Below are 11650 nucleotides of genomic sequence, written 5' to 3'. Positions count from 1 at the left end.
CTTCACCCAAGACGACTATCTCTAGGTCCATCCATGTTGCTGCAGATGGCACTATTTCACTCCTTTTTATGGCTTATTGGACTTATTTTTACCCTAGAGTTTGCTGAAACTTTGCTGTGAAAAATGGACTCAGATGTCTCGGGCATACAAAGTGCTGGTTGGAAAGGCACCGATTTAACTAGGCAGGACTATGCTCTGTCATTATAAAGTTGGAACGTATTCCTGAAGTGCCTTCTCTTAATCCTTGGCATTTTTGTCCTTCAGCTAGACACAGCTACAGGGCAGGCAGCTCAATTTCGAGAGATTAGACTGCAAGCCTGGGTAGAGAGTGCTCTCCCAGTTTGCAGGGTCTGTGGAAAGAGCTCTGCCTCATGCTAGAGGCCCAAGGGTATGGGGGCTCTTTGTAAAACAAAGCAGGAAACAAGCATTTCTGAAGAAGCAAACCAACATTCTGTTTCAAATTCAGAACTAAAAAAGGAAATTTGTTTATTGAGGGTAAGAGGATGCAAGCAATATAAAAATCAAAAGCTTATCTGGGTTTAATTGACTTGTCTTTCTCTGCTTCTCAAAGCAGAGTTGGGTTTTATTTGTACACTTTCTAAGGGTCCCAGTCTGCTCAGGAAATCCTTATACAGGGGGAAGCTGGGGGGGGGCAGATTCCTTAAGCGACCCTTTGTGAGAATTCTTATCAGGGCGGCATGATTGCTCAGTGCTGCCTACTTCTTTCCCTTCTGCTTCATGTGTACTACAAAATAGTCATTGCATGCGATGGTGAGCCCAGCGATTAGCGAAAAGAAGCTCTGGAAGCCCACTTTCCCATCTCGGCACTGGTCCAGGTCCTTCATTATTTTGTCCACAGCCAGAGGGTCTTTTTGATTCTGAAAAAAAAAAAAAAAAAAACAAACAGAGGCAAGTAGTATCAATCAGTGGTTGCAACGATGAGCTTCTTGTGAGGTGTATGGCTGACAACTATATATAAAATCTAATGATTTGAAATCTTGCTTTAGGTCATAAGTGATTTTTGGAGGTCATCTAAATGTATGTTTTCCCTTTGAGGGAGCATTTCTGTAAATTCATATTTATTTCAGGCTAGGAGAGAGGGTTTCATGGCTTTCTTTTAAATAACTCAGGGACTTTAGAAACAGCATATTTCTAGAAAGAGGAGATTCAATGCCAGAGAAGGGAGACCCCCCCAACTTTGAATTCTCAGTCCTCTTAGAATCCAGCATAGTCTTCTGATTTGCTTTCCTTATAGTCCAATTGTTAATACAGTTTTCAAAATAATAAGATTCTGCCTAAGCAGTACTCCAAACTCCCTATTTTATAGTTTAAAGTCTCTTAACAAACTTTTATTTCCAATAGCATGATCAAGTCCTTGACAAAGAAAACTCCTTATAAAAGACCTCATGTGATTATTTAGAGAGTTAAGTTTTAGATCATTGTTCTATGGGTTTTAAAGAGGCGCCTGTGATACCATGGGGCGTGTTTAAAGACGGTAGGCAGATGGTCCTCATTTCTTGGCACATCTGAGGCCAACCTAGTGTGGCTTCACATCACATTAGCCAGGTGACCTTAAGTAAGTCACATAGCTTTGGTGGGCCTTTGTATAACAGCTAAGAATTGAAGTAGAACCAGAGTGTCTCTAAGATTGCTTCTATTCTTAATGCGTTGGCCCGTCTATGCCATCCTATACTCTTTGCTGGATGTTTTTACATTGAATGTACTTCAAAAGCAATATATGTAATGGAATCCTAAACTCCCCATGACTCTTAATGCCAGTGCATGGAACTGGGATGGACAGGCAAGATCCCCTTTGTTTTTTTCTTTTATCCTGCTTTCATTGTGATTGACTTGATCGCTCCTTTCTGTAGTGATGGTGCTTAGAAGTGGGAAAGGGTGGTTTCTCCTGCAGGGTCCATGCCGTCAACCAGAAGGAGATATGGCCCTTTACCGGTGTTAAAGGGCTCAGGTAAAGTATTTATGAATTCCACGGACTCGTATATGTGAGGGGGGGAACAGACACTCAGTGTCTCCAGTGTGCTGGATGTTTATAAACTGCACTCAGAAATCCCTTAAGGTGAAGCAGCAGCATTTCCCACATGCCCTAAGAAATCAACTCCAACCTGTCTATGCAGCTACCTCTGCTTTTGGTGGGTTTCAGTTAATTCTGGCCTCGACCCCCAGTTTCCTGGCTGAGATCAGAAGGAGTGAAATCTGGATGACATAATGCTCTGTCAATGCAGCGAGTGTGGGTGTGCCAGGAATTATGACCCCATCCTTGAATAAATTAAACTGCCATGTTTAGTACTCGTTGCTGAACACTTGAATTTATCAAGCCACTGAGCCTTTAGGAGGAAGGGTCTTTGTCTCATGTGATGGTCATCCTGGCTTCTAACTCCTGAGTATTTAGGAATAGACCCAGAGTGCCTTTGTTTGTGTGATGAGAAGCTTTACAATAAGCACATTTTGTCCTTGAATTTTATCTGCCTGGAAGGGTCACAGAACGTGAAAGTGATCTTGGAGGTAATCACGTCCAGCCCTCTCATTTTACAGAGGAGGGAACTGAGGCCCAGAAAACTGAAGCAACCTGCCTGGTATTAGTTCGGGCAGAGCCAGATCATCTAATTCCTGGTCTGGGGCTATATCACAGAACTCAACAAAAGCAGAGCAACAGTATCCTCGAACTCATTCTGGGAGAGCATTGTGGTAACTGCAGCTCTGAGATGCTAGTTAAGCTATTTATATCTGTTTGACTGGTACTGATGACATGCGAATCATTATGTACTACAAAACCCTATGTTTACTGAGTCAGGAGTCAGAGGCTTGACTAATGCCATTTACCAGGCAGATGACAAGAGGCAGGACCCTGCCTTTAACCATCACCTCCCTCCACCCTTTAGAGGTAATGCAATATTCCACACCAAGCACAGTGATGACCCTTCAAGCGCCTCTGACTTGTGGCAGCGAGAGAAGGGCTTGCATTTCAATCTACTATTTTGTTAGGCAATGTTTCACTTTCAGTGAAATGCAGCAACCATCTCTCCAGGGCCTGCAGTATAAAAGAACTACTGTGCTTTGTGGCCTGATGTCCTGAATGATGTATCTGAGCTGATGGCAGATCCTCTTCCTTCACTGATCCCTCTCAGGCTGTCAAAGGTGAGGCATAAACCCAATCTGTTCTCCTATGTTCACACAGCCTTTTCAGTGGGACAAGCAGTTATTTCTTGAGCAATGCCTGGCTCTCATTCAGTAAATTTCACACCATTCCCTTACAGTAGAGCTCGAAAAAAGAATTTTAAAGCCTTTATCTGAAGGGATTTAAGAAAGGAGATTCAAGCTGCTCAAAGGACAGCCTGAGGACAGCCAGGCACCCTGGTTGATTACTCCCTGGTGCAAGGCCTTTTTTCCTGCAACTCTGTCTCTATGGAGGCAGATGACTCCAGATAGAATCGCTCTAACACCTCAAACTGTGGTGATTTGTGTGTAGTCTCATTTCACCTCCAAACTGAAAGCTCCTTGAGGGCAGAGGCAGTGTCTTCTTTACTTTCTGTTTCCAACCCCACTGTCTTACAAACAGTAGGCACTCAGTATATTTAATCAATAAATGAATGAAAACACCTTTCTAGCACTGACTTCCCCCGGGAAGGGCTGGAAAGAGGAAGGGACAGGAACCAGGGCCCAGAAGCACTGATTTCTATGTCTGATTCTCTCTGAGCCTTTCAATACTTACTTCCAAAAATCCCGGGAACTCCTTTTCCATGAGTACTCTCAGGTCCTCCTTTGTTAGGTAGCCTTTATCCCCAGCAAATTTGTGAAATGTGAACATCATGGTTTCCATGGCATGTTCCATTTGAGACGGCATTTTCGTGAGGTCTGTTGAAACCTATTAAAGGATGTGAAGCGACAGAATTTACATTTTTTTCCCCTCTTTTTTGGCTGCCCTGTGGTATATGGAGTTCTCAGGCCAGGGATCAGATCTGAGCTATAGCTGCCACCTAAGCCACAGCTGTGGCAACATCAGATCCTTAACCTACTGTGCCAAGCCCAGGAACGAACCTACATCCCAGAGCTCCCAAGATGCGGCTTATCCCATTGCACCACAGCGGGAACTCCTACATTAACTTTTAAACCACATGATTTACCAGTCTTTTGAGAATGACTGGAAGAGGGCAATTTGCTCATCCAGTCCATCCTTTTTAACTGTAAAATTCAATGAATACATCAGGACCAGTTCATCCCAGGTTTGGGGTCTCCTGCTGATGGAAATAGGCACTTTAGGTATTGGTGCTCTGAAGGAGGGATTGATCTAGTTGCCTGTTAACTGCACAAATCACCCAATGAAGAATAAAAATTCTAATCATTTGGAAAAGCAAGATCAGTGCCCCTCTTTTTAACTGACAAAGCTCCTACTGAGAGATGTTTCATCATTTCTCTTGGCACCGGTAAATGGGACTCAGATATAGCTGAATACCAACAACTCGCACAGTCAAGCTTGGTTAATATGAAAACTTCAATTCTCCAAAAGCTGAATTAAGTAACTTGGTTTAGTTTAAGTCTATGCTTAAGAAATCTGCTTACAAATGACTTTCATATGATGAGTATGTATTCTTTACTAAAAGTTCTGAACTTGCTATAGATTCTAACAAACATCTGCATCTTTGGTAGTAAGTTGCAGTTGCCCTCCTCAAATAAAGCTACCCAAAGCCCATTATCTACTTTCTTGAAAAAGAACAGGTAATAGTATATCCATCCTAATTCCTTTGGGGATCTGATATATCCTTGGCAGCACTAGACAAAAGACCTACTCTCACCGTCTGGGGTGCAGTGGGAGAGCAAGAGCTTTTCATTGTGAATAGTTAAAGAAAGGAGTTCTTTTGTGGTGCAGTGGGTTAAGGATCTGGCGTTGCCACTACTGCAGTTTGGGTTTGATCCCTGGCCTGGGGGCTTCCATATGCCAGGGATGCGGCCTAAATAAATAAATTAATTAAATAAAAAGGTAAAGGAGATGTCAGATTGTTATATTCAGGTATAATAATCTGAGGACATGTGTCTAATCAAGACATACACTTGGTACCCAACAGGAGCCCACTGAATTTTGCTTAATTGGAAGGCAGGCTTTGGCCAGAACAGAGTAGCTTTAGTTAACACCACCTAAAATCACTCCTGGATAAGAAACAGATGAACTTGAATAGAGACTGTAATATATACCGTGGGAAAAAAAAAAGATAAGAATAGGTTTTGAACAGAGGTTGAAGGAAAGTCTGGCATCTTCCCCTGAAGGGTTGATACAGGAACCAGAGACGTGGTTTCAGCCTGGTTTCTGCTGCTGACATATGCGTGTGTAACATATCCCTGAATACTATCTTTTATGGGGGAAGAGGGTGGAGTTGGTGAACACAAGGATTGAGCAAGTACATGTCAAAAGTTCTACCCCTTAATCCCCAGAAAAGTACAGGAATCAGCATGCCAAAGAATGTGCTACTCTAGAGAATGTTATAAACCAGAATCTGGCATGATTCATCTGGAAGGCAGGTCTCTTGGAGAGGGCAAAAAATTCGAGGTCCACTGTGGGATGAATTCCAGGGGAACCACACCTTTTCTCCTTTCTTCTGACACAGTCAGGATCTGGCTTCAGATGGCAGTGGGCTTCAGATGGCAGTGGCCGAGATTGGCTCTGGAAGTACAGCAACTTAAGAGATCTGAGCTGAATGAATCACCTATGGGAGAAGGCTGTGTGGCGTCCCACCCCAGTTCTGAATAACTAGGAAAGCAGTCAGCCACCACAGAGGTTTAAAAATACCTCTAGCTCAAGTGGCAGAGTCCTTCACAACCAATGCCTAGGGTCCCAGAAACTCCAACTGGCTGTGGGATACCGAGTTTACTTTCTTCACAGGGCGGAACAGAAGGAAAATGCACAGCAAAGCCAGAGAAGTGAGAAAGGGAAGGCAGCAGGCTAAGGACCCCTAAAATAGAAAACAGGCTAATTTAGGAACTTCTAAGAAATACAGGTTGTAAGCTGAGGAAGTCTTGGCCACCCTTGAATATGTTCTTCAAGAGACTGAGACCAGTCTTCTCTGAGGAGCACTCAGGTCTCAGGTCACTCCAAACCCACCCCTTCCTAGTCTGTGCTCATTATCCAGTGCTGGAGCTTTTCTGCCCCCACCGGATCCCCTTTGCTGTATACTCAGCACATGGGCTGTGCACACAGCAGCCAGAAGACTCCCTGTTTGTCTGGAAGACTGTCTGCAATAAGAAGGCAGAACAGGGGCTGATCAGAAGATCCACAGTCGTGAAAAGGAAAATAGTTTTGAAAACCAGAGGAGAGGGGGAGTTCCCGTCATGGCTCAGTGGTTCACGAACCCGACTTGCATCCATGAGGACTTGGGTTCACTCTCTGGCCTCACTCAGCGGGTTAAGGATCCAGCATTGCTGCAAGCTGTGGTGTAGATCCCACACACTGGTTTTAAAGTAAGATGAAGGAAAAGGGGGAAATGTCATTAACACTGCTCTCTCGGCTGGTGGATAAATCGTGCAGCTCTTCTAGAGTGCGGCAGCCGCCCAACTGAGTCAGCCGGCTCAGCCCTCCCATCCTGGGCAGGCCTTGCTCAGGCTGGGATGATGGCAGCAGCACTGACCACTGGTTGATAAAACAGCAGTTCGGGGACCTGAATCTGGTATTTCCATCCACCCAGTCATCCGGTGAGCTCCATTCCAGGACAGGGGTTGGACTCTAGTTTCTGGCTCAGAAACACTTCCACTGGATAGCCTTGGGCCTGGGCTGGGAGGCAGCAGCATCCTCTCTGTGCCCGACAACCTACTCTTGCACCTGAAACACTCCATCCATTTAGTCATTTACTTGTCTGTCTTAGATTTAGGTTCCTCTAGTTAAGAACTGTGAATTATTCTGTTTTATGCATGAACCACTAAATCAGTGTTTGTTAGTGAACCAACGAATGAATCAATCCCTTTGGCTGGAGTTGAGGTGTAATTAGCCAGGTCTGGGCTGAAGCCCTTGAGGCTCAGAGCTCTTCGGGAGGAGGTGAGCGCTGGGAAGGGCGAGCCAGCCTATGAATGAACAGCAGAGTACATTCCAGAGCAGAGAACAGAGGAGAACATAACAGAGTGCATTCCATAACAGACTGTGTCCTGCTCAACAGGTCTGGTCAACCGACACTTGTCTCTCTCTTCTCACTCTTGCTGTTTTGTTTTTTGTCTTTTTGCCTTTTCTAGGGCCACTCCCACAGCATATGGAGGTTCCCAGGCTAGGGGTTGAATCGCAGCTGCAGCTGCTGGCCTATGCCAGAGCCACAGCAACCCGGGATCCGAGCTGCGTCTGCAACCTACATACACCACAGCTCACAGCAACGCCGGATCCTTAACCCACTGAGCAAGGCCAGGGATCGACCCTCAACCTCATGGTTCCTAGTCGGATTCGTTAACCACTGCGCCACGACGGGGAACTCCTAACTCTTGCTGTTTTGATTTATCCTACTTTACTGCCTTCTCACTGTGAGCTCCACAGGCTCTAACCACTTCATTGTTCACTCGCCTTTTATTGAATCATTTTATTCTGATATCTATATATCCCCTCTACTGGTCTGAAGAGTGGAAGCTCAGAGGTCTTTCTGTGTAGTTTTCTCTTCAGAAAAGAATTCTGGACTCTACAAATTTTTTTTTTTTCATCTTTTTAGGGCTGCACTGTGGAATATAGAGGTTCCCAGCCTGGGGGGTCAAATCGGAGCTGTAGCTGCTGGCCTATGCCACAGCCATAGCAATGCCAGGTCTGAGCCTCGTCTGTGACCTATATCACAGCTCATGGAAACACCAGATCCTTAACCCACTGAGCGAGGTCAGGGATCAAACCAGCGTCCTCATGGATGTTAGTCAGATTTGTTTCCGCTGAGCCACAGTGGGAACTCCTGGACTCTACAAATTTAGGCACAGTGGTAGGAATTCAGTTTTCCATTTTTGCTTTTCCTATACTGAACTCTTCCTTTGCATGATCCAGGCCTGGTATTAGGCATGCACATGTGTGCATGCTCCCCAACTCCCTGGTACTTGCCTTTGGGGAGTTCACCAGTTAATGTCGTTCTGCTTTAAACTATGTCCTGAATTCCAGTTAACTACGTTTCCGTTTCTTTCCCCCAGCAGACTGTGGGCTCCTGAAGCAGGGCCCCAGTAGCTAGCACCCTGTCCTCAGAATCTGCTCAATGAATCAATAAGAGTTCAGAAATTGATAACAGTACACATTTTGATCCTCCTGGGAGTAGCTGGGAAGTAGGAGGCCTCCTTTGGAACGTGTCTGCTCCAAACCAATACCAAATGTTTGCTCTGGACCCAGATCCAGGCCGTAATTTCAAAAAGGAGACTTCTAAAAAGCAAGAAGTCCGATTTACTTTGCTCTTCTGTGTCTTGTCCATATCCTAGTTTTCTTACAGCCCACCCAGAAAATAATTGGCAGAGTGTCAGTAAAAACAAACATCTGTTGTCTAAAATGTGCTTAGGGTTTCCTTCCTTTTGCTTTGGGGATTTTAAAAGAAAAATAAAACAAAACCAAACCTGGGAGGTGGCGGGTAGGATGGGGAATTAAACCCAGAAGGCATTCTTGAATTTGATCCTAAAGGGAATTTAGAAAAAGTGAGTTGAGGCAATGGATCTGATCCAGGTTGACTCGCTCCCTTTTTACCAAACATAAAACTTGCCCACTAAAAAAGTGGGCAGCCAAAGAAAAGTTCCAGATGCAACCCAATAGGAAGAAAGAACTCAAGTCTTCGCTATCCCAATGGAGTACATCTAATTTTCCTCGAAGAGTTGTAAGGCATTGGCTGTAGCTGGCAAACAACAGTCATTTATTTGTTATTAAATCCACTGTTGGGCTGGGTGGTAAAGGGTCAGGAAGTGCTGAAAATTGTTAAAAATAAGTAAATGCATTCTTTTTGCTTTTGATATGAGATTTCTCAATTGTTGAGTCCCCAGGAAAATGAGAAGCTTAAGAAAGATCCTAAAGTGTCAGTCCAGCTTTCCCAGCATTCTGAGTGCTAATTTCCACATTATAATTCTGAAAGGATTCCATTGTCTCCCTCAACTTTAAAAGACTGGACTGTATCAAAGGCATACCAAGGGGGTAGTGCTCAAAAAAGTCACATTTTTGGAGTTGTCAGTGGAAAGCAAGAAGGCACCCTGATTCAGCTCCACCCAGCCCGCTGGAGGGGCTGTTGGAGAGGCCGGCCAGGGGCCAGCTATGGGAGGAAAAGGGTCCGTCTGATGTGGGGTTCAAGAAAATCGAGGGAAGAGCATCACCTAGATATCAGGGTGCTTTATGCCCAGCAGACCCTCAAGAAAATTTGAAGAACCAAAGTAAGAATCTCCAAATGGTGGATCAAGGACCACAATGAAGAAAGTAACTTCTAGCTGTCAAGGAGAGAATACATCCTTTGGACGAGATGATTAAATGGAAACCAGATAGGAATCTATGGGGGCTGGGCTGATGAAGAAATTTCAAATGAGTTCTATCAACTCACCCCTGCCCTAACGGCCCAGCATTATCTTCTGCAATTTATTGAAACACACTGGAGGCAAAGATCACTGACAGGGTATTTCCTGTCATGAGGCAGGCCTCACCTGAAGTGCAGGATATAAAAATCTACCGCTGCAGGTTGCAACTCAGGCTCCAAGGGGAAAAGAATCTGCAACTGCATACCTCTTAAAGGGAAAAGCTACCTCCCAAATAAAGCAGAGGCAGGCAGCCTGCCAGCAGCCATACAGGCTGATAACCCAGCAGCGGTCCGGCACAGCCCAGCCAATCTAATTGCTGTCCTCACCAACTGTGGGCCAGTTCTGGTGTGACTCACTTCCTCTTGGAAAATGCCATCTAAGATGGCACCATTCCCCTTTCCTTCAGGGAGTGCTCTGTCTGAACCATCTGCAGAGAATCTGGAACGGTCAGGGCCACACCCACATGGTCTCACAACTGAGTCACAGGCCTCCACCAGAAGAATCCGGGAGCCCTTTGTGCTAACCACACCCTGCAGAAAGCTGCCAGCTCTCTGAGGGAAGGGGTGGGCTTAACGTATTCCAGAGTCTGGCCCAGGGATCCGCTGTGCCTGGCGCTTTGCTAACTGCTTCATTTTCCCCACCACTCCCGCTCGACAAGGCAGAGGCAGAGTCCGGGTTCCAGTTAGGTGGAGACTGGCGGAGACTAGAGAGTGAGGTTCCAGGTGTGGGAGAGGCGCCGTTCCTTTGGCCAACTCAAACTGTGACCGGGTACCAACGGCTCTTTGCACTGGGGCAGATTAACCTGGGTCGGAAGATCCAGCATTACCCCTGCTCTTCCTCTATCTCTGTACCGTTCCACTTGTTTAATACAGCAAGAAGGGAACGCTTTCAGAACAGCAATCATTGCCCACAGGCTTCCCCCTCCCCCCTCCTCAGCAAAACTGCGTTACAAAGAAAACAAATAGACCTTCCTCCCACCGCGGACAGTAAGAACCTTCCACGTCTAGCGACAAACAGGAAGCCCAACCTGAAGCATCGGGGAGAGGGACTAAGGAGTGTCCTTTAGCAAGGGGAGCCGCCAGTCCTCCTCCAGTGTGCATGGGCCGTCCAGCTAGGAGGAGGTTGAGGCGACGAACCTGAACCTCTGGACAGAGGTCTGCCTGCAGCCGGAGGAAGGAAGCACGCCGGCCTGGACTGGGGGCCAGAAGCGGGGGTTCGGATAACTGGGGGACTCCTAGGAAAGTGGGTGTAAAGAAATATAACTTAAAGGAAGTAAAGAGCAGGCCCGGGGCACCGACACAGATTTACTGTAGTGAAGGACAAGTGCTCTCTCCTCCTGCCGGCGAGGATCTGGAGGGGTCGTGTCCGGGTCGGGGGGACGACAGGGGCGCTGCTCGCCACGCCGGGGTGTGGCCCAGAGCACGGTGCAGCGGATACCTCACCTATGCTCAGCTGATCTCCGACCGGGTTCCCCTGTTGCCCAGGACACCCTGCGAAGCCAGCCCGGCGGACCAGAGCCGCTGATGTGGGGGTTTCCCCAGGCGCAGGATCTGGGGTTGGGGACCGCCGGGGACCAGCGGGCGGAACTCACCTTGGCAGGAGGCGCGGCGGGGACGCTCGGCTGGCGGGGACGCGCGGCCAGTGAGCGGAGCGCCGCCGGCTGGGCGCCTTAGTACATGGGGGCGGGGAAGGGGGGGCAGGGGGAGGCAGGAGGAGCCTGGGCGGGTGTCAGGGCCTCGGCTCACCCCACCCCTTCTCCTCCCTCCTCTTCCTGCCCCCCGCCCAACCCCGGGCGAGCGCACACACCCTTCTCTCGCAGTGCGGGGGAGCCTCGCTCCAGGCCGCCACCCGCCCTTAGAGGGATATTGTAAGCTTCTCTTCCTACTCGAATGCTCTCGAATATTTTAGGACGTCCCCACCCTCGGCCATGCCCTCCCTCTCGGGTTTGCTTTTAGAGAGCTGGTGCATGTGGAAATCAAAGAATCCAGCCTTTCTGCGGGTGAGGCGCTCTGGCCCAGAACCAGATTGTAAGCGGCTGTCTGTAACGTACAGGTCTAGGAATTATTTTCTAGATGACACTGCAGGGAGGGGCACGTGGAGTCCTAACGACCTACCGACCGCGAAGGCGTCAGACTTGGTTGGTCTCAGATTAGGC

At 47.3% G+C, this 11650-nt stretch overlaps 1 protein-coding gene across 2 annotated transcripts; it reads right to left on the bottom strand.

Moving 5' to 3' along the window:
- Window positions 1–454: 454 nt before the first annotated feature.
- On the bottom strand, window positions 455–11227 carry S100A10 (S100 calcium binding protein A10). 2 transcript variants are annotated; one of them, XM_047784642.1, is made up of 4 exons: window positions 11087–11169; window positions 5595–5674; window positions 3731–3883; window positions 455–878 (listed from the first exon to the last, which is right to left on the bottom strand). In XM_047784642.1, exons 3-4 carry the CDS (start codon window positions 3860–3862, stop codon window positions 717–719), a joined length of 294 nt encoding a protein of 97 aa, XP_047640598.1. In that variant the 5' UTR covers window positions 3863–3883; window positions 5595–5674; window positions 11087–11169; the 3' UTR covers window positions 455–716. The 2 variants fall into 2 exon arrangements, with proteins under 2 accessions (XP_047640598.1, XP_047640596.1); XM_047784640.1 differs by lacking the exon at window positions 5595–5674 and having other exon boundaries at window positions 11087–11227.
- Window positions 11228–11650: the final 423 nt, after the last annotated feature.

Source organism: Phacochoerus africanus, chromosome 6, assembly GCF_016906955.1.
Source record: "Phacochoerus africanus isolate WHEZ1 chromosome 6, ROS_Pafr_v1, whole genome shotgun sequence".
NCBI lineage: Eukaryota > Metazoa > Chordata > Mammalia > Artiodactyla > Suidae > Phacochoerus > Phacochoerus africanus.
Note: the sequence above shows the minus strand (reverse complement) of the source record. Positions and strands in the feature narration are given on the sequence as shown.